This window comes from Lithobates pipiens, unplaced genomic scaffold, assembly GCF_037356315.1.
Source record: "Lithobates pipiens isolate NorthernLeopardFrog02 unplaced genomic scaffold, aLitPip1_a1.2 Scaffold_28, whole genome shotgun sequence".
Lineage (NCBI taxonomy): Eukaryota > Metazoa > Chordata > Amphibia > Anura > Ranidae > Lithobates > Lithobates pipiens.
This window is the reverse complement of record NW_027507789.1, coordinates 23,900,722-23,921,312: the sequence shown is the minus strand read 5'-3', so window position 1 is coordinate 23,921,312 and position 20,591 is coordinate 23,900,722. Positions and strand designations below refer to the sequence as shown.

The 20,591-nt window shown below is 46.7% G+C and overlaps 1 protein-coding gene across 1 annotated transcript in view; it reads right to left on the bottom strand.

Annotated features, from left to right (window-relative positions):
• TOM1L1 (target of myb1 like 1 membrane trafficking protein) overlaps positions 1–12,293 on the bottom strand; it is a 122,241-nt gene extending 109,948 nt beyond the window's left edge. The window contains exon 1 of the mRNA XM_077458901.1: positions 12,021–12,293. Within this exon, the coding sequence (XP_077315027.1) occupies positions 12,021–12,078 (58 nt within the window). The 5' untranslated portion in view covers positions 12,079–12,293. The remainder of the gene's footprint in view (positions 1–12,020) is intronic.
• Between the last annotated feature and the right edge of the window lie 8,298 nt (positions 12,294–20,591).

Here is a 20,591-nt window from a genome sequence, read left to right as displayed (position 1 = left end):
TGATCGCTTGGGTCACCCTTTCCGCGTAGCGTTAGCATTTTATGGCCTTTCTTTGTGTTCTTTGTGTACGCTCTGCTCTCCTGCACCTTATTTGGTTTTGATACAGATTTCTTTTATGATCCTTTGTTTCCCCAGGCAGGGAATGGACAGTGTAGACATGAAAACGCTGCCTCTGGCACGATAGATAGGAGAATACCCAGAATTCCTATCAGTTACCTAACCGGAGCAGATACAAAGAGAAGGAAGAAGTGGCTATGTACAAAAAGACCTTTAACTTAAAGGAGAAGCATGGGGTTTGTAAAAATAAAAATAAAAAAAACTAACATTGATACTCACCGGAGTGATGCTGCAGCTGCCCCATGTTGGCTCTAAGCCCGAGGTCTAAGCGATCACATGAGCACTGATCTCTCAATCCGTGGTCTGCTTGGAGAGGAGAGCAGTGACTAGCAGTCACCCCTCTCCTCTCTGCTCCTGCAGCACTCACTGGGCAGGTGAAAGGTTGGGCAAAGTTGGCTCTACTTTGGTACGAGGGGACCAAAAATGTGTAATGTCCTGAATAGTCATGCATAGTTGCCAACTGTCCCAAATTTCGCGGGACATTCCGGCGATTAGGACATTTGTCCCGAATTAATTTTGTCCCGGGAAATGTCCCGCGAAATTCGGTTTGTTCCGGGAAATTTAATTTCTAGTTTTTTGACAATGTCTCCGCCGGCCGCCATTTTTAAGAAGACCAGAAGTTGGTCTACACCTGCGGCGCCACAGTCATCTGCGCGCGGCAACGGCGGCATGTCGGGGGCCAGTCTACAATGTATCCACGTCGGGGCGGGGGCCAGTCGGATGTCAGTGACAGACAGTCATGGTATGTGGATGGGACCAGTCTGTGAATGTGGGGGCCAGTGGTATGTCGGGGGCCAGTCTGTGAATGTGGGGGCCAGTCTGTGGATGTGGGGGCCAGTCTGTGAACGTGGGGGCCAGTCTGTGGACGTGGGGGGCCAGTCTGTGGACGTGGGGGGCCAGTCTGTGGATGTGGGGGGCCAGTCTGTGGATGTCGGGGGCCAGTCTGTGGATGTTGGGGGCCAGTGGTATGTCGGGGGCCAGTCTGGAGATGTGGGAGCCAGTCTGTGGAGTATGTGGGGGCAGGTCTGTGCAGGATGTGGGGTGGGCGGTCTGTGGATGTCAGAGGGGCACCAGATGTAAGGAGGGTCTCCGCTGATGGACACAGATGTGAGGAACGTACCTCTGATGGGGCACCTGATGTAAGGACAGACTCCGCTTGGGACACCTGATGGCATCTGGTGGCAGGCAACGTGGCTAGTGACGCGCTCATGGCTCCCACTGATTCTGCATTATGGTGAGTTGAATGATTTCATTTTATATTACAATGTAGTAATAGAAATAATGCGCTTCAATCATCCTGACACCATAACAATCATGGCGCCGGGATGATTGAAGCGCCAACACCAGGTATTTGGAGTATCTTTATCTGCTGATTGTCAAACTCTGGAAAACACATATTGCTATTGTGGTGTAGGATCGGGGGGCTGCTGTCCCTCCTTTCCCTCTCCCCCCCTTCCCTCTCTCCATCCCTCTCCTTTCCCTCTCCATCCCGCATTCATCTCAGACTCTAACCACACCCATTTGAGCCACGCCCCATGTAAGCCACGCCCACTATTTTACGTAAACCACACCCATTTTTCGACGCGTTTTTACCTTTTCCTATGCCACACCTATAAACGCATTACCCGCCCCCTAATTATACCACGACTCCGCCCACTGCCAAAAAAGTGTCCCGATTTTTTTTTTTACAATGTTGGCAACTATGGTCACGTGGGGATGCCTAATCCCTAAACTGCCACGTGGGCGACCTACACAATACACAGACAACTTTATAGTCTGTATAAGACCGGTTATTACTTCCTGTTTAGAAATTAGGCACCCTATGTGACTATTCAGGGCATTATCCATGTTTGGTCCCGTTGTACCTCCTGTGGTCACACAGAACTCCACTTTTTGACCCCAAGCTTATAAACCTGTTTTTGGTTAACAGTAATGCCCTGCACACAAGGTCAGAAATTCCGACGACAAAATCCATTGGATTTTTTCCAACGGATTTTGGCCCAAACTTGTCTTGCATACACACGGTCACACAAAGTTGTCGGAAAATCCGATCATTCTGAACACGGTGACGTAGAACACGTATGACGGGCCTATAAACGGGCCAGTAGCCAATAGCTTTTGTCTCGTAATTTATTCTGAGCATGCGTGGCACTTTGTCCGTCGGAATTGTCTACACACGATCGGAATTTAAGAGATCGGATTTTGTTGTCAGATCCAGCTCTCAAACTTTGTGTGTGTTGGAAATTCCGACAGAAAAAGTCAGATGGAGCCCACACACGATCGGATTTTCCGACAACATGATCCGATCGCACATTTTCAATTGGAAAGTTCGACCGTGTGTACAGGGCATCAGTGTGAAAGCATTTAGACCACTAGCAGCCATCAACACCCCCTGAAGAAGCCCCAGTGGACGAAACACGTTGGTAGATTATATTGTCATACCGCCGCACAAATATGAATACACCAACGACCATGCAACAAATGTGTACATATTTTAATTTAAATGGTTTTTCACACAGTAAATCAATACATTTTTTAATCTGTGAAGTTTTATATATAATTGTACAAATTTCAGCACCCTTCAAAAATCCCACAAAGAATTATTCTGCTTGAATATTGCATGTGTGAGATGAAGTGTATGACGTCATGTGCTTCATAAATACATGAGAAAGATCCTGCAGCTTAGGTACAAGATTTCTCTGAACGCACTGGTGACGTTGCCTTCCCAGAGTGCCTTCAGAGGAACAAGGAAGTGTAAGTTAACCGCTTCACCCCCGGAAGATTTGACCCCCTTCCTGACCAGAGCACTTTTTGCGATTCTGCACGGCGTCGCTTTAACTGACAATTGCGCGGTCGTGCGACGTGGCTCCTAAACAAAATTGACGTCCTTTTTTTCCCACAAATAGAGCTTTCTTATGGTGGTATTTGATCACCTCTACGTTTTTTTTTTGTGCTATAAACAAAAATAGAGTGACAATTTTGAAAAAAAACACATTTTTTACTTTTTGCTATAATAAATATCCCCAAAAAATATATAAAACATTTTTTTTTCCTCAGTTTAGGCTGATACGTATTCTTTCACATATTTTTGGTAAAAAAAGAAATCGCAATAAGTGTTTATTGATTGGTTTGCGCAAAAGTTATAGCGTCTACAAAATAGGGGATAGTTTTATGGCATTTGTATTAAAGTGGTTGTATAGTTAAATTTGTAACTTTTAACTACAGGTAAGCCTATAATAAGGTTTACCTGTAGGGTAGAAAAAAATATCTCCTAAACCTGTACGGTTTAGGAGATATTCCCCTCGCAATGAGCGTCTGACTGCAACGGCGCATGCGCACAGGGGATTCTCGGCTGAAAGCGCCGGACCTTGCTGGAAAGAAGTCTCCCGAGCGCATGCGCAGGAGTGACGACAACGCAGCTCCAGCCACTCACAGCGCCAGAGCCGCGATACCCGGAAGACACGCCGAGGGAACATGTCAGCTCTCTTGGCATGGATCGTTGAAGATATCGAGGCCTCATTCTAAGGTACAGTGGTGTGAAAAAGTGTTTGCCCCCTTCCTCATTTCCTGTTCCTTTGCATGTTTGTCACACTTAAGTGTTTCGGAACATCAAACCAATTTAAACAATAGTCAAGGACAACACAAGTAAACACAAAATGCAATTTGTAAATGAAGGTGTTTATTATTAAAGGTGAAAAAAAATCCAAACCATCATGGCCCTGTGTGAAAAAGTGATTGCCCCCCTTGTTAAAACATACTATAACTGTGGTTGTCCACACCTGAGTTCAATTTCTCTAGCCACACCCAGGCCTGATTATTGCCACACCTGTTCACAATCAAGGCATCACTTAAATAGGAGCTGCTTGACACAGTAAGGTCCACCAGAAGATCCTTAAAAGCTACACATCATGCCGAGACCCAAAGAAATTCAGGAACAATTGAGAAAGAAAGTAATTGAGATCTATCAGTCTGGAAAGGGTTATAAAGCCATTTCCAAAGCTTTGGGAATCCAGCGAACCACAGTGAGAGCCATTATCCACAAATGGCGAAGACATGGAACAGTGGTGAACCTTCCCAGGAGTGGCCGGCCGCCCAAAATTACCCCAAGAGCGCAGCGACGACTCATCCAAGAGGTCACAAAAGACCCCACAACAACGTCCAAGGAACTGCAGGCCTCACTTGCCTCAGTTAAGGTCAGCGTTCATGCCTCCACCATCAGGAAAAGACTGGGCAAAAATGGCCTGCATGGTAGAGTTCCAAGGAGAAAACCACTGCTGAGCAAAAAGAACATCAAAGCTCGTCTCAATTTCTCCACAACACATCTTGATGATCCCCAAGACTTTTGGGACAACATTCTGTGGACCGATGAGACAAAAGTGGAACTCTTTGGAAGGTGTGTGTCCAAGTATATCTGGCGTAGAAGGAACACTGCATTTCATAAAAAGAACATTATACCAACAGTAAAATATGGTGGTGGTAGTGTGATGGTCTGGGGCTGTTTTGCTGCTTCAGGACCTGGAAGACTTGCCGTGATAAAAGGAACTATGAATTCTGCTGTCTACCAAGAGATCCTGAAGGAGAATGTCCGACCATCTGTTCGTGTACTCAAGCTGAAACGAACTTGGGTTCTGCAGCAGGACAATGATCCTAAACACACCAGCAAGTCCACCACCGAATGGCTGAAGAAAAACAAAATGAAGACTTTGGAGTGGCCTAGCCAAAGTCCTGACCTGAATCCTATTGAGATGTTGTGGTATGACCTTAAAAAGGCCGTTCATGCTCGAAAACCCTCTAATGTAACTGAATTAGGACAATTCTGCAAAGATGAGTGGGCCAAAATTCCTCCAGGACGCTGTAAAAGCCTCATTGCACGTTATCGCAAACGCTTGGTTGCAGTTGTTGCTGCTAAGGGTGGCCCAACCAGTTATTAGGTTTAGGGGGCAATCACTTTTTCACACAGGGCCATGATGGTTTGGATTTTTTTTCACCTTTAATAATAAACACCTTCATTTACAAATTGCATTTTGTGTTTACTTGTGTTGTCCTTGACTATTGTTTAAATTGGTTTGATGTTCCGAAACACTTAAGTGTGACAAACATGCAAAGGAACAGGAAATGAGGAAGGGGGCAAACACTTTTTCACACCACTGTAAATATTTCATAATGAGCTAGTATGCCATGCATACTAGCTCATTATGCCTTATGCCTTGCAGGGGCATAACAAAAAGGGTCAGCGGGTTTACTACCGCTTTAATTTTTTTTTTTACAAGTAATGGCGGCGATCAGCGATTTTTATCATGACTGGGACATTATGGCGGACACATGGGACAATTTTGACACATTTTTGGGACCATTGGCATTAATACAGAGATCAGTGCTATAAAATTGCGTTGATTACTGTAAAAATGTCACTGGCAGTGAAGGGGTTAACCGCTAGGGGGCGGGGGAGGGATTAAGTGTGTCCTAGGGAGCGTTTCTAACTGTCTGGGGAATGGTCTAGCAGTGACGCGACACTTATTGCTGCTACCGATAAGAGGGAGCAGACGATTGGTGTCCTGTCACTAGGCAGAATGGAGAGATGCTGTGTTTACATCGTCATCTCCCCGTTCTTCAGCTCCGTGACAGGATCGCGGGCACCCAACAGACATCGAGTCCGCGGGTCCCACGGTCACGGAGCTCACGGAAATCGCGCACACGCACACACGGCGGGAAATTCAAAGTAACGTACAGGTACGTTACTTTGCCCAGCCGTGCCATTCTGCCGACGTATATCTACAGGAGCCGGTGTCCTATCATATTGTGTCCCCCATCGGATAGTGCCCGCATGCGCAGTACACAGCACACACAGATTCCGAAAATAGCCGAAGATGAACTGCACCTACGCCGTGAGTCCAGGTTCTAGCCCCACCATCCAAGTGGACATAGAGTTAGAATAAAAAGAGCGAGCGCAGCGAGGCTGTGCCCGAAGCGTGGCGAGCAAAGCGAGCCCGCGAGGGACCCTCTAATATCGGCAGCCCTATGTCCTCTTGGATGATGGGGCTACCACCTCCACTACCGGCGCAGGCGCCGTTCAGCTTCGGAGATTTTCCGAAGCTACTTCAGCTCCATACTGCGCAAGCGCTGCGGCAGCGCAGTACGGGGAGGACAGTATCCGACGGCTATATGTCAGAACACCGGTCGGCAAGCGGTTAAGTAAAAAAAACATATAAAAAGATGCGTTGGATGACCTCACATCAGCATGCAGAGATGCGGAGCTTACGTGAATTTAGTAAAAGGGGAGAAAGGTCCGCAAAGAGAAAGGCAAAACAAAAATCCATTGAAAAGCAGAAATGGAACTATTCATGTATTTGAAAGAGCATCAAATCAACAATCCGTCTTGCAGGCTCTATAGTGCTACATAATTACTCTCAGAAAACAGACGGAGAGTGAAAATCCACAATATATCTGCCATGTGATTCACAAAGAAAAACTTGGCACTTTTAAAAGCAAGTTTTTGATCAGTAGCATAACAATCGCCGGTCTGGAGACGGATGGGGCCCCACCAGGGGGGCTGTTGAACCAATTTAAACTGAGAATCTGATAGCATAACACGTATGATAACACATATCCATGTCTGTATTTTTAGGGATGGCAGAGATTGCTATTGACGCTGACCCGGTACACCTGTGACATTTCCCATCAAAAACAGCTGAAGTCAGATGTACAGACTGATGCCGCGTACACACGATCGGAATTTCGGCCAGCAAAAGACCAATGAGCTCTTTTCATTGGAAAATCCGACCGTGTGAGTGCTCCATCAGAATTTAGCTGGCCGAATTCCCGCCAGCAAAAATTTAAGAGCATGTTCTCAATTTTCCAGATGGAAAAACTTTCTAACTGAAATTCCGATCGTGTGTAGGCAATTCCGGCAAAAACTCACGCATGCTCAGATTCAACTACGAGACGGAAGCTATTGGCTAATAGGTTTTGAACTTCCTTTTTCTAGTCCCGTCGTACGTGTTGCACGTCACCGCGTTCTTGACGGTCGGAATTTGGTGTGACCGTGTGTAGGCAAGACAGCTTGAGCAAAATCCAGACGGAATTCCGTCAGAGTTTTTTCCGACCAAAATTGCGATCGTGTGTACGCGGTATGAGGTCTGATTCACACCTATGCAGGTTGCAGTTTGCATTTTTCATTATACGCTTTTGATCCATTGAAGACTATGGAACCAAAAACCAGAAAAAAAATCCCTGGTCCTTTCCATAAAATGCACAGACGTGAACTACATCCATAGGAAACCATGTTAAATGTACTGTAGTGTGTTTTTTCAAAACTGAAAACGCACTAAAAAATGCATAAGTGTGAACCAGGCCTTACGCCGTGTACTGTACATACGAGTGACTTTTCCATTGGAATAAACTCTGATGGCACGTACACACTGGACTTTCCAGCAGAAAAGGTCCGACGGTTTTCCCAATGGACTTTCGACGTAGTTCCGATGGACTTCCAAGTGAACCCCACACACGAACGGACTAAAGTCCGTTTGAAAGTCCGTTAGTTTTGAACATGATGACGTAAGACGGGACTAGAAAAGGAAGTTCAATAGCCAGTAGCCAATAGCTTCCTTTGCCTCGTATTTGGTCCATCGGACCAGCATACAGACAAAGGGTTTTCCCGATAGGAATTGAGTCTGTCGGACAGATTTGAAACATGTTCTATTTCTAGGTCCATCTGAAATTTTTTAAGAAAAATGATCAGATTATCCCACACACGATCGGAATGTCCGACCTATTCTGCCGGAAAGTCTGGTCATGTGTACGTGGCATGAAGGTTTCTCCAACGGAATTCCGCTCAAGCTGCCTTACATACACACGGTCACATCAAAGTCCGATCATCGAGAACGCGGTGACGTACAACACGTACGCCGGGACTAGAAAAAAGAAGTCCAATAGCAAGTAGCCAATAGCTTCCATCTCATACTTTGCATCAGAGCAGGCGTTGTTTTTGGTACGTTGGACCAGCATACAGACGAGCGGTTTTCCCAATAGGAATTGAGTCTGTCGGACAGATTTGAAACATGTTCTATTTCTAGGTCCGTCTGAATTTTTTTAAGAAAAACGATCAGATTATCCCACACACAAGTGGTAAGTGTCCAACGGACTGATTCTGTTGGACCTATTCTGCCAGAAAATCCGGTCGTGTGTATGCGGCATGAAGGTTTCGCCAACGGAATTCCGACGGAATTCCGCTCAAGCTGTCTTGCATACACACGGTTACACCAAAGTCCGATCGTCAAGAACGCAGTGATGTACAACATGTGCGACGGGACTAGAAAAAGGAAGTCCAATAGCCAGTAGCCAATAGCTTCCGTCTCATACATGCTTCAGAGCATGCGTCATTTTTGGTACGTCAGAACAACATACAGACAAGTGGTTTTCCCGATAGGAATTGGTTCTGTTGGAAATATTTAGAGCATGCTCTCTTTCTAGGTCCGGCAGAATTTTCAACGTAAAAAGTCAGATGGGGCATACACATGATCGGAATATAAAAAGCTCCCGTCTGACTTTTTCTATCGGAAATTCACTCGTGTGTACGCGGCATTAGGATCCTCTTTGCAGGCTGTGCAATAATGAGAATTTTTTTTTTCTGTCGTAAGCTGGCCATAGACAGTTCCTGCTGAACCAGCCGAGATTCAAACCATGTATGGGCAGGCTAAATGTACTCAAGTTGGTTGGTTTATCAACTTGTGTACAACCAGTCTGTTGGATTGTACATGTGACTGTTATAGCCGCTAGCAATAATCAGTGTGTTCTCCCGGCAGGGACAGCTTCCCCTGTCGGAAGAACACAATGGTTCCACGGGAGGGAATCAAGCAATTTTCTTCTTTACCGTGTGGCCATGGTAGGTCACTATGACCCCCCCCCGCAGCTCATTGGACCAGGACTGACAGCTGACTTCCAGGTTTGGAGCTGAACCCAGTTCTGAAACAAATGCATGCTCACCATTAGTCCTGTGATGGGTTGGCCATTTGGCTATAGTAGGTCAATATTATTGATCTAATATGGCCATGGTAGGTCCCTATCACCCCCCTCCTGCAGCTCATTGGACCAGGACTGACTGCTGGCTTCCAGGTTTGGACCTGAACCTGGTTCTGAAACAAATGCAAGCTCACCATTAGTCCTGAATAGATGGGTTGACCATTTGGCTATGGTAGGTCAATATCATTCCTCGCCTGCAGCTCATTAGACCAGGACTGACTGCTGACTTCTAGGTTTGGATCTGAACTCGGTTCTGAAACAAATGCAAGCTCACCCTTAGTCCTGAGATCATGAATAAATGGGTTGGCCATTTGGCTATAGTAGGTCAATATTATTGATCAAATATCGCCATGTGGCCATGGTAGGTCCCTATCATCCCCTGCCTGCAGCTCTTTGGACCAGGACTGACAGCTGACTTCCAGGTTTGGATCTAAACTCGGTTCTGAAACAAATGCAAGCTCACCATTAGTCCTGAGATCAGGGCTCGAGTCCTGCGGGAACGCGTGGGAACGGCGTCCCTGCACTATTTTCACAGCGGGAACGTCGTTCCCTTTGCATGACTAGAGCTGCCTGAATGAGATGTATGCGGAGTAGCTCAGGAAGCGTTTGGCTGTAGTAAGTTCTCCCTCACTTCACACAGTGCTGTTCGCTCCCCGGCAGCCCCTCCTCTCTTCTCGTCTATGGTCTATCCCAGATGATGTCACAAGCCAATGGGGATAGACGAGAAGAGAGGAGGGGCCGCCGAGGAGCGAACAGCGCTGAGTGAAGTGAGGGAGAACTTACTACAGCCAAACGCTTCCTGCACTACTCTGCATACTGGCTAGTAAGATGATGATGTGCCCTATAATGTGCCCCCTGCCCTGATGTCCTATGTGCCCCACTGTGCCCCATTATGTGCCTTGATGTGCCCCCTGCCCTGATGTCCTATGTGCCCCACTGTGCCCCATTATGTGCCCTGATGTGCCCCATGCTGTAATGTGCCCCCTGCCCTGATGTCCTATGTGCCCCATTATGTGCCCTGATGTGCCCCATGCCGTAATTTGCCCCCTGCCCTGATGTCCTATGTGCCCCATTATGTGCCCTGATGTGCCCCATGCCGTAATGTGCCCCCTGCCCTGATGTCCTATGTGCCCCATTATGTGCCCTGATGTGCCCCATGCCATAATGTGCCCCCTGCCCTGATGTCCTATGTGCCCCATAATGTGCCCTGATGTGCCCCATGCCCTGATGTGCCATGTGCCCTGATGTGCCATGTGGCCTGATGTGCCCCATGCCCTTATGTGCTATGTGCCCTGATGTGCCCCATAATGTGCCATAATGTGCCCTGATGTGCTATGTGCCCCATAATGTGCCCTGATGTGTCATAATGTGCCCTGATGTGCTATGTGACCCATAATGTGCCCTGATGTGCCATAATGTGCCCCCATGTTCCAACGTTTCCCCATGCCCTGATGTGCCATGTGGCCTGATGTGCCCCATGCCCGATGTGCCCCGTGCCCTTATGTGCTATGTGCCCTGATGTGCTATGTGCCCCATAATATGCCCTGATGTGCTATGTGCCCCATAATGTGCCATAATGTTCCCTGATGTGCCCCATGCCCTGATGTGCCCTGTGCCCTGATGTGCCATGTGGCCTGATGTGCCCCACACCCTTCTGTGCTATGTGCCCTGATGTGCTATGTGCCCCATAATGTGCCATGATGTGCCATAATGTGCCAACTTTTCCCCCATACCCTGATGTGCCATGTGGCCTGATGTGCCCCATGCCCTGATGTGCCCCATGCCCTTATGTGCCCTGATGTGCTATGTGCCCCATAATGTGCCCTGATGTGCTATGTGCCCTGATGTGCCACATAATGTGCCCTGATGTGCCCCATAATTTTCCCTCGATGTGCCCCATGCCCTGATGTGCTATGTGCCCCGTGCCCTGATGTGCCCCATAATGTGCCCTAATGTGCCATAATGTGCCCCATGCCCGAGATGAATAGATGGGTTGGCCATTTGGCTATAGTAGGTCAATATTATTGACCTAATATGGCCATGTGGCCATGGTAGGTCCCTATCACCCCCCCCCCCCCCTGCAGCTCATTGGACCAGAACTGACAGCTGACTTCCAGGTTTGGACCTGAACCCGGTTCTGAAACAAATGCAAGCTCACCATTAGTCCTGAATAGATGGGTTGACCATTTGGCTATGGTAGGTCAATATTATTGACCTAATATGGCCATGTGGTCATGGTAGGCCCCTATCATCCCCTGCCTGCAGCTCATTGGACCAGGACTGACAGCTGACTTCCAGGTTTGGACCTGAACCCGGTTCTGAAACAAATGCAAGCTCACCCTTAGTCCTGAGATGAATAGATGGGTTGACCATTTGGCTATGGTAGGTCAATATTATTATCACCCCCCCCCCGTAGCTGATTGGACCAGGACTGACTGCTGACTTCCAGGTTTGGATCTGAACTCGGTTCTGAAACAAATGCAAGCTCACCCTTGGTCCTGAGATGAATAGATGGGTTAGCTGTCACTGATCCAGAGCAAGTCACAGATTAGAAAGTCAAAGTGAATTATTTCTGGTTGGTAACTCAGAAACTAGCGAAGCCTTTGGCTCAGCATCACAGCCAGGCTACTGTCATTTTTAGAAGAAGCAGACTAATGGTAGCTACATATTTTCTGAGTTGAGGTTTCAGTGCTGAAGCAACATGAACAGATGACAAGAAGTCAACAAACGCTTATACGATAACAGGTTATACTAAGAATAGTCAGTTTGCAAAAAACAAGAACAGTTCTAGGGACTGATTTCTCCCTCAAAGCAGGGGTAAGCTTCGTCTTAGCATTTTTATCTAGGGTTGACAATACGCCAAGCTAACCCTTAATATTGCTTACCTATGAGATGCCCCACATGGGTACTGAAAGGGTCCTTAGCAGTCTTCGTAAAGGCCATGATAGGGCTCTTGAGGTCATTAAACCTTCATCAGTTAAAGCTTACAGCGAAACTCGTCAATCCAGTGATTTCAGCGATTGAAAGGGTTGTGTGCTGAGTAGAGCTACCTGGCCGGGGAGGGGCGGAGGAGGATCTGGGAATAGCACAGAGCCAGGAAGCAGCTCCAGGTAACACGCAAGGTGGACTGTGACTGTCACGTGTGCTGGTAGTCACAGGGAAGTTTGTAATCTTCTGAATAGAGAAAGGAGGTGGGAAGGAGACAAAAAGCAAACTCCGTCCTCGCCTATGTTTATACTGCACTGGGACATAGAAGGAGTCATTGTGGGTGGCTTTTCCCACATATGTAGCAGAAAGGCTGCAATACAGATGTAGAGATTGTAAAGATTCCCAACATTCCACTGCTGTTATATAATCCCATCCAGCTTCAACATCAAATATAGACATATGGCTTAGGTACCACGCAGGGGCATAACAGTTATTTATGGGGCTCCGAAGCTGAACTTTAGTGGGTCCCACCTGCAGCCTCCCTCTGCGACCCCTGTGTATAAAGATGGCCATACACCAGTAGAATCATGGGCGTCCGCAGAACTTTTTCCAAGGGGGGTCATCATTTTAAGGCCACTCATGCTCCGCCCCTTTTCGACAATCTCATGAAAATCTTTCCACGGGTAATACATATGTGTTATATAACAGATAATTCATCTTCACTTTGTATTGGAAGTTACTCTGGCGGCTGTGTTACATGCCCATATAGCCTAGAGAATGTACATCTTTTTACATTGCAATACATCTGTGCTGGGGGGAGCCAAAAAGAACAGGGGTGGAGAGCACGGAGGGTAGAGAGCACTGGCAGGGCTGGAGAGCACCAGGGGGGCAGAAAGAACAGGGGTGGGGAGAATGGGTGGCTGGAGAGCACTGGGGTGGGGGCTGGAGAGTGATGGGGAGAGCTGAAGAGCACTGGGGGCGAGAAAGAACAGAGTGGAGAGCACTGGGGGGGGAGAACAGGGGGAGAGCACTGGGGGAAGGAGGAGAGCACTGGGGGGCAGAAAGAAAAGGGGGGGAGAGCACTGGAGGGAGTGGAGAGCACTGGGGGGGAAAGAACAGGGGGGAGAGCACTGGGGGGAGAACAGGGGGGAGAGCACTGGGGAGAACGGGGGGGGCAGGAGAGTGTGGTGGTGGAGGAGGAGAGCACTGTGGGGGAGGGGGCAGGAGAGTGTGGTGGTGGAGGAGAGCACTGGAGGGGGGCAGGAGAGTGTGGTGGTGGAGAGCACGGGGGGCAGGAGAGTGGTGGTGGTGGAGGAGAGCACGAGGGGGCAGGAGAGTGTGGTGGGGCAGGAGAGCACTGGGGGGAGCAGGAGAGTGTGGTGGTGGAGGAAAGCACTGGGGCGGGGGGGGCAGGAGAGTGTGGTCGTGGAGGAGCGCACTGGGGCGGGGGGGGCAGGAGAGTGTGGTGGTGGAGGAGAGCACTGGGGGGGCAGGAGAGTGTGGTGGTGGAGTAGAGCACTGCAGCCCCCCCCCCCCGGATCCTCCTATCCAGGCACTGTGGCACACAGGGCGGGCTGTACAGATGGGCATCTCCTCCTCTGGACCACAACGCTGGCTGGCTCTGTGTTCGGCGGCCGCTCTGTAACACGGCCCCACCCCCCCAGACCGCCTCATGTGATAGGCGGAACGTTGATTCTCTCTACTATCACACGAGCTGGTCTGGGGGGGGGGGACTGTGTTACAGAGCGGCCGCTGAACACAGAGCTAGCCAGGAGAGAGGAGAGAGGGAGGATGCAGCCGCCTGCGGACTCAGTAAAAAAAAAAATGCAGCATGGTGGCGACCGCAACACCTTGGGGATTCCAGGGGGGGCACTTGACCCCCCTTGCCCCCTGCTGCAGACACCCATGAGTAGAATTATGCCCTGTACACACGGTCAGACATTCCGACGATAAAATCTGTCGGATTTTTTCCGACAGATTTTGGCCCAAACTTCTCTTGCATACACACGGTCGCACAAAGTTGTCGGAAAATCCGATCGTTCAGAACGAGGTGACGTAAACCACATACGACGGGACTATAAACAGGCCAGCAGCCAATAGCTTTTGTCTCGTAATTTATTCTGAGCATGCGTGGCACTTTGTCCGTCGGAATTGTCTACACACGATCAGAATTTAAACAGATTTTGTTGTTGGAAAATTTTAGATCCAGCTCTCAAACTTTGTGTGTTGGAAATTCCGATGGAAAAAGTCAGATGGAGCCCACACACGATCAGATTTTTCCGACAACACGATTCGATCGCACATTTTCCGTCGGAAAGTCTGACCGTGTGTACAGGGCATTATGTCGCGTACACACGACCGTTTTTTCCGTCAGAATAAACTTTGACGGTTCCGCTGAAATGGACTTGCCTAGAAACGATACACCGACGGACAAAGTTTTAGAGCTGGGCTCTAAAACTTTCCGACAACATGATCCGATCGGTCTTTGTCCGATTGTGTGTAGAGAATTCCGATTGGACAAAGTGCCACGCATGCTCAGATCAAATTCCTAGACCAAAGCTATTGGCTACTAGCCTGAACGTAGTCCTGTCGTAACAAAATAACGTCATCACGTTACAAACGATCGAATTTTCCGACAACTTTGTCCAACCGTGTGTATGCAAGACCAGTTTAGGACAAAATCCGTCGGACAAAATCAGACGGATTTTGTTGTCGGAATGTCCGATCGTGTGTACAAGGGCTTAGACTAGTCAAGTTTAGGGTGGAAATGTACAAGGGCAAAAATCAGAATGTCCTATGTTAAATTATTATTATTAATAAAGTGTATGCAAAGACAAAACAGTTTTCTGCATTTTGGTTAAGGGTTAGACCTGTTAAAGCATAATTTCAGACATATATATTTGTAACAAGGTCCCATGCTCCATTCAGTCTAATGAGAACCTCCAGGGCCAGCGATAGCTGACATCTTTCTGTATATGGTGGGTTGTGAGGCATAGTGGGTGCAAGGTGGATAGAGTTATTTTGTGCCACACACTTCTTAAATGCAAAAGAGATTTTTATTTTTCTTAACAAACTTAACAAGGAAACCCTTGAGCAGTTGCAAGTTCAGTTGGCAGACTTGAGACTTCAATAGGAGGACAGCCATGCAGGAAAGGCATCCAACAAGATGCCACATCTGCAGGTGCAGGAACGCTGTCTCCTATGGCAACAGTCTTTAAACAGTTCCTAACACAAAGCATAACAGTTCTTTCACTCTCACTACAATTACCCCTTGTAGTTCCTCAGCCTACTGAGCTCCTGGTCTCTCACTAGACCCGCTGGTTAAACTGCCACTGAATCCCTTGAGCTCCTCCAATCTTCACGGTTGTATCTTCCTCAAGTGTCACCCCCGCCTCTCTGCTGGGTCCCTAGCTTGGCACTCAAGATATAACAAGGTGAACAAATATCTGCACTAACCCAAAAAAAAACACACACAGCGGCTAGCACAGTTTGCTGATTCATCAAACCAGGGCCGTCTTTAATATTGATTGGACCCTGGGCAAAGCTTTTCTTGGGGCCACCCCACCTGCTCTGAGACATACAATAAATAGCAGCTAGACTCAAAATCAGTTTACTGAATCAGATCAGGCAGCAATTGCAATTGGTTGCCAGAGGTTACATTGTATCATTACCGCTCACTGACTGGTTGCTAGAGGTTACAGCACACATTACGGCTCACTGATTAGTTGCTAGAGGTTACAGCACATGATTTCTTCTTGTTGATTGGTTGCTAGAGATTACTGTGGATATGACCTCAGGGGGGCATAATATACATATCAATGCCGCTGGGTGCCCCTATTTACATATCAATGCCGCTACTATTTACATTTGAATGCCAGTAATGTACATGTAAACACAGGGTCTGCAGTTGAGTCATCTTTACGCAACAATAGGGCAGAGCTGGGCAGCATTAATAGCAGCACTTCACACTGAGATATTGGGACACAGCACGGGACTAAAACCTTAAGGGATGAGGGAATTTAAACCAGGATAGTTGGCAAGTATGAGGCATCTGCTTTGGGCCCCACAACAATGACAGGGCACAGGGCAGCTGCCCCTTTTGCCCTGCCTTAAAAACAGCCCTGCATCAAACAATTATATAAATTGCTTTAATCCACTTCCTGATGTGAGTTTTGATGTTCCATCTGACACTGATGTACCTGGTTAACCCTGTGATCCATCCATCAAGTCTGGAGGGGGCCATCCAAGTTTGCTATCTGCCATCTTTGATTGCATGATTATACGCTTGTCTTCAATCTTGGTGGCACTCAAGATACCTCTCAAGCTTCACCCCTCTGGCCTGCTCGGTCCCTGGCTTGACCCACAAGTCTGCTCTGCAATTGTCACCTCCGCTGGCTGGGTCCCTGGCTTGATAACGGCTGACGTTTCCAGATTCTTCACCGTCCTCAGTTGGTCAGAATATTGCTCCGGTACTTGCTTCTGTTACTGTGGTCCCTGGTAATAAGGCAGATGGTTCCTTAGTGGCGACAGCTTCCCCTCTACCTACAACCACGACAGGTTCTCTGGCCAGCAGAACCGTCACTTCCGGTTGAACTCCCAACCCTACGCTGCTCTCTTGCTTCTGGATAGGTCCTCAGACAACCTAGCAGCCAGATGAGCCGGGATAGGCCCAATCTCCAGCCTAGCAGCCGGGGCAATACAACACACATCTACCCAGACAGCCGTCCAGGTGGCACAGAACTCGACTCCACTCGAATATATAGGTTCTCCCAGCAGGCCAAGGGATCCAAAAAAAAAAAAAACCCTGCCCATTGGCTGAGATACCCCATATACCCATAACCAGGGTATATAGAGCAGAATACATATTCAGGTACAAAAAAGTGGCCACTGCCCCACCTATGACTGGTCTTTTGTAGCAAGGAGCACTGGAATGGTAATGTGTGTCAAACAAATATAAAGGGATCTCAAAGCAACGCAGTCCCGTATCACAAAAAAAATGGCCTGGTGATTAAGGGGATAAATCCTTCCGGGGCTGAAGAGATTAAGAAATAAACTTTAATTATAGTGGTCCTCTGCGCTACTATTAGTGAACTAAGATATAATAAAGTAAAAATACTAAAGTGGAAATGCAGCAAAACCTAATAGTGTTCACAGCTACACCAATAAAAATCAAAAAAAGTTGCAGTGATCTTGCGCATGACCTAACAATCCATCATCAGGAAGTCACGTGACGTGATACAACGTAACGCGTAGAGCGTGGCCCGGAGTATACCGCGGACTGGAAGTGCCGTGCGAGGTGGCGCGAAACGCTGAATGTTTGTTTCTGTTTGGCGCGCTTGCTGCTGCTTTCATGTAAGCAGGTAGTTTATTAAATAAACTCTTTATTATGGAAATACACTATTGGAGGCTTATTTACCTTACATGTGGATCGTAATATCGGTTACGAGGGGTGAAATTTCTTGATCTGTAATACCTTGCTGTTGATCCTGGATTCTGAAAGCGATACTCACTGTTCCTATTGGATTTTTAAGGCATTTAACCTATTAGGTGAGAGTTCTGGGAGCACATTGGTTTGGTGTCAGCGGTTTTCACTCATTGGATACATTTTCAAGTCTTTTGAAACTTAATCTACACTATCTTGAACCACTGGATTATTTCTACTTATGAACTTTTTTGTACTTTTTTAACTAAACTGTGTCACAACTTTTATGAACATTTATTGAACGTCATTATTGTATTTATTTTTGATTGATAAGAAATAAACTTTGTTGACATTTTTAAGGCCCGTACACACGATCGGACTTTTTGACAACAAACATGCAAATTAGCTGTTTTGGAGCAACATCCGACCGTGTGTACGCTCCATCGGACAAACTTTTTCTGTTTTCATCGGACTTTTGTTGGCTGTGCGAACAGACAAACTTTCTGGCAACAAAAGTCCGATGGAGCAATGTCCGATCGTGTGGACGCAAAACCATCGGACTTTTGTACAAGGTACAAACACGCATGCTCAGAACCAATGCAAAAGATCAGACAACAATACAGAAGTTGACCAAAGGTGGCGCTGGAGTAATTGAACGTCCTCTTTTGAAGTGTCATCAGTACGTTGTGACGTCACTACGTTCGTGTTTGTTGCCTAAAAAGTCCTGCTGTGTGTATGCAATACAAACTTGTGGACTACGCCCTTTGTACAAAAGTCCACGGGAAAGTTTGTACAAAGTCCGATCGTGTGTATGAGGCTTTAGAAATTTATTTTTATTACATGTCATTTTTTGTTACATGTAATGTTTAATTTTTAATGCCATTTTTTATGTTATTATTTTCATGTTGTATTTATTGTTTATTGTTCTTTTATAAATTATGAAGCATGTATTGCTTAAGGCCCATACACATGATCGGACTTTTTGACAAAAAACATGCAAATTAGCTGTTTTGGAGCAACATCCGACCGTGTGTACGCTCCATCGGACAAACTTTTTCGGTTTTCATCTGACTTTTGTTGGCTGTGTGAACGGACAAACTTTCTGGCAACAAAAGTCCGATGGAGCAAAGTCTGATCGTGTGTACAGAAAACCACAGGACTTTTGTAGAAAGTACAAATGGGGCATGCTCAGAACCAATGCAAAAGATCAGACAACAATACAGAAGTTGACCAAAGGTGGCGGTAAAGAGCAGAAAAACCACGTGATTTGGTGAAAGTTGGCTGAAAAAGTCCTGCTGTGTGTATGCAATACAAGATCTCGGCCGACGCCCTTTGTACAAAAATCCACAGGAAAGTTTGTACAAAGTCCGATCGTGTGTATGAGGCTTAAGTCTAATTATTTATTAGATAGTCTATTATTTATTTTATAATTAATAAACTCTTTGTTACACTTCTCAAGCTCCCACTTTTGCATTGAAAAGGTAGACATCATCTGCTTGTTTTTCCTATTTTTTAATGAAAACTCACCAATTGGTGACTTTTTTGATTGATTACTTTACTTTCAATAGAACTAAACTTACCTGGATTTTTATTATCTTTGTGAATAAGTCCTTTATGATTCTTTTATTATACAGGGAATTTTTTTTTTCTGTAGCGCTTTTTTGTGATGTCAGCCTTTCTATGGCTGGATGTTCAGAAATTAGGCTTCTTCCACACTTCTCTGTAAATCAACATTGACTTACTGTATTTTTGTACCCAGTGGATACACAAGCTGATGCTTTTAGGTATGAGCATCCAGTACACCATAGCTGACACTAGGGGGCACTGTGATACCACCACTGCAATCTTCAGTGCATTCTGCCTTGGATTTTCACTGGTACAGCTCAATTCGTCATTAAGAGGGGGACAAAAAAAAAAAAGCTATAATTTGGCCTGGAATGTTCACGTTTTTCTACGTACTAATCTACTCCAACATGTTTCAAGGCAGACACTGAACCTCTTCAGAATAAACTGCGGCGGGGAAGGTTCGTAGAGAGCTTAGGTTCAAATAATGGGATGCCTTCTTGCCGTGGATGCTGCACGATTGAAATTCAACCTTCGACACACATGGTTTTTAAAGAGATTAATTCTTCCAGGTCTCCGCACAAACACAAGACAGCAAAGCCTAAACATTACATACATTACAATAAGTTGCAAATAAAAATGTCATTGATTGCGACAGAACTGGCGGCTTTTACCGTCTGAGTGCTACATCTTTCACGCCGGTTCGCTGCGCCGCTGTGATGATAAATCAGCTCGATGTACCCACGGTTAACGCCTTCTTGGCTGCAGGAATGGAAGAAAGGACTGGATTGAGGACCTGATCAGCAAAGTGGTCAAGTCACCTTTGAGCAAGGCTTTGGTCATCAAGCTCATGGATTCCTCGATGGGTTTTGGCAATGGGTTGGCTTTGGGTTTGGTGGATGATATTATACACCATTCATAAGATATAATAAGAAAAACCCTCATTCTTGAGCTAGAATTGTATCAAAGGCATTCATTTAATTGGTAGCTGTGTGTCTGCCAAGTACCTGTATGATGAGGAGACAGAGATGATGATGGTGGGACAGGGACTTGTAGGACAATGGAAGGGTGCAGGTGCCAAGGAGCTATAAACACAGACTTGAACACTTGTGTCTGGTAAGCAGAAGCACAGCAATGAGGGCACTCCCGACTTCACCAAGACCAGTAGAGAACAGAGCCAGGTTGCAAACTTAATTTGGTAACAGTTGAGCAGGAAGGCACCAAATCAAGAGCAGGGTCAAGGTCACAGATGAGCAGAGATTGGCCAAGTGCAGGCAAAATCTTGGTCAAGAGTCCAGGCTCAAGTCAGTAACAGGTTTGACCAAGCACTCCTATATCTGAAACGCACCAACTGTAGCCTATCTTGTGCTATTGTCCCATGTTTGAAGAATAAAGGTTTTACTGGATTGCATTTATTTGCATGGTCGTTGCGGTGGCGAGCCGGGGGTCAGCACCTGTGAGCAATCCTCCACATATCCACACTTGATTGGTATCTTGCTCTGTAGTTTAGTAACACAGGTTTGACCACACGATGGAAACCAAA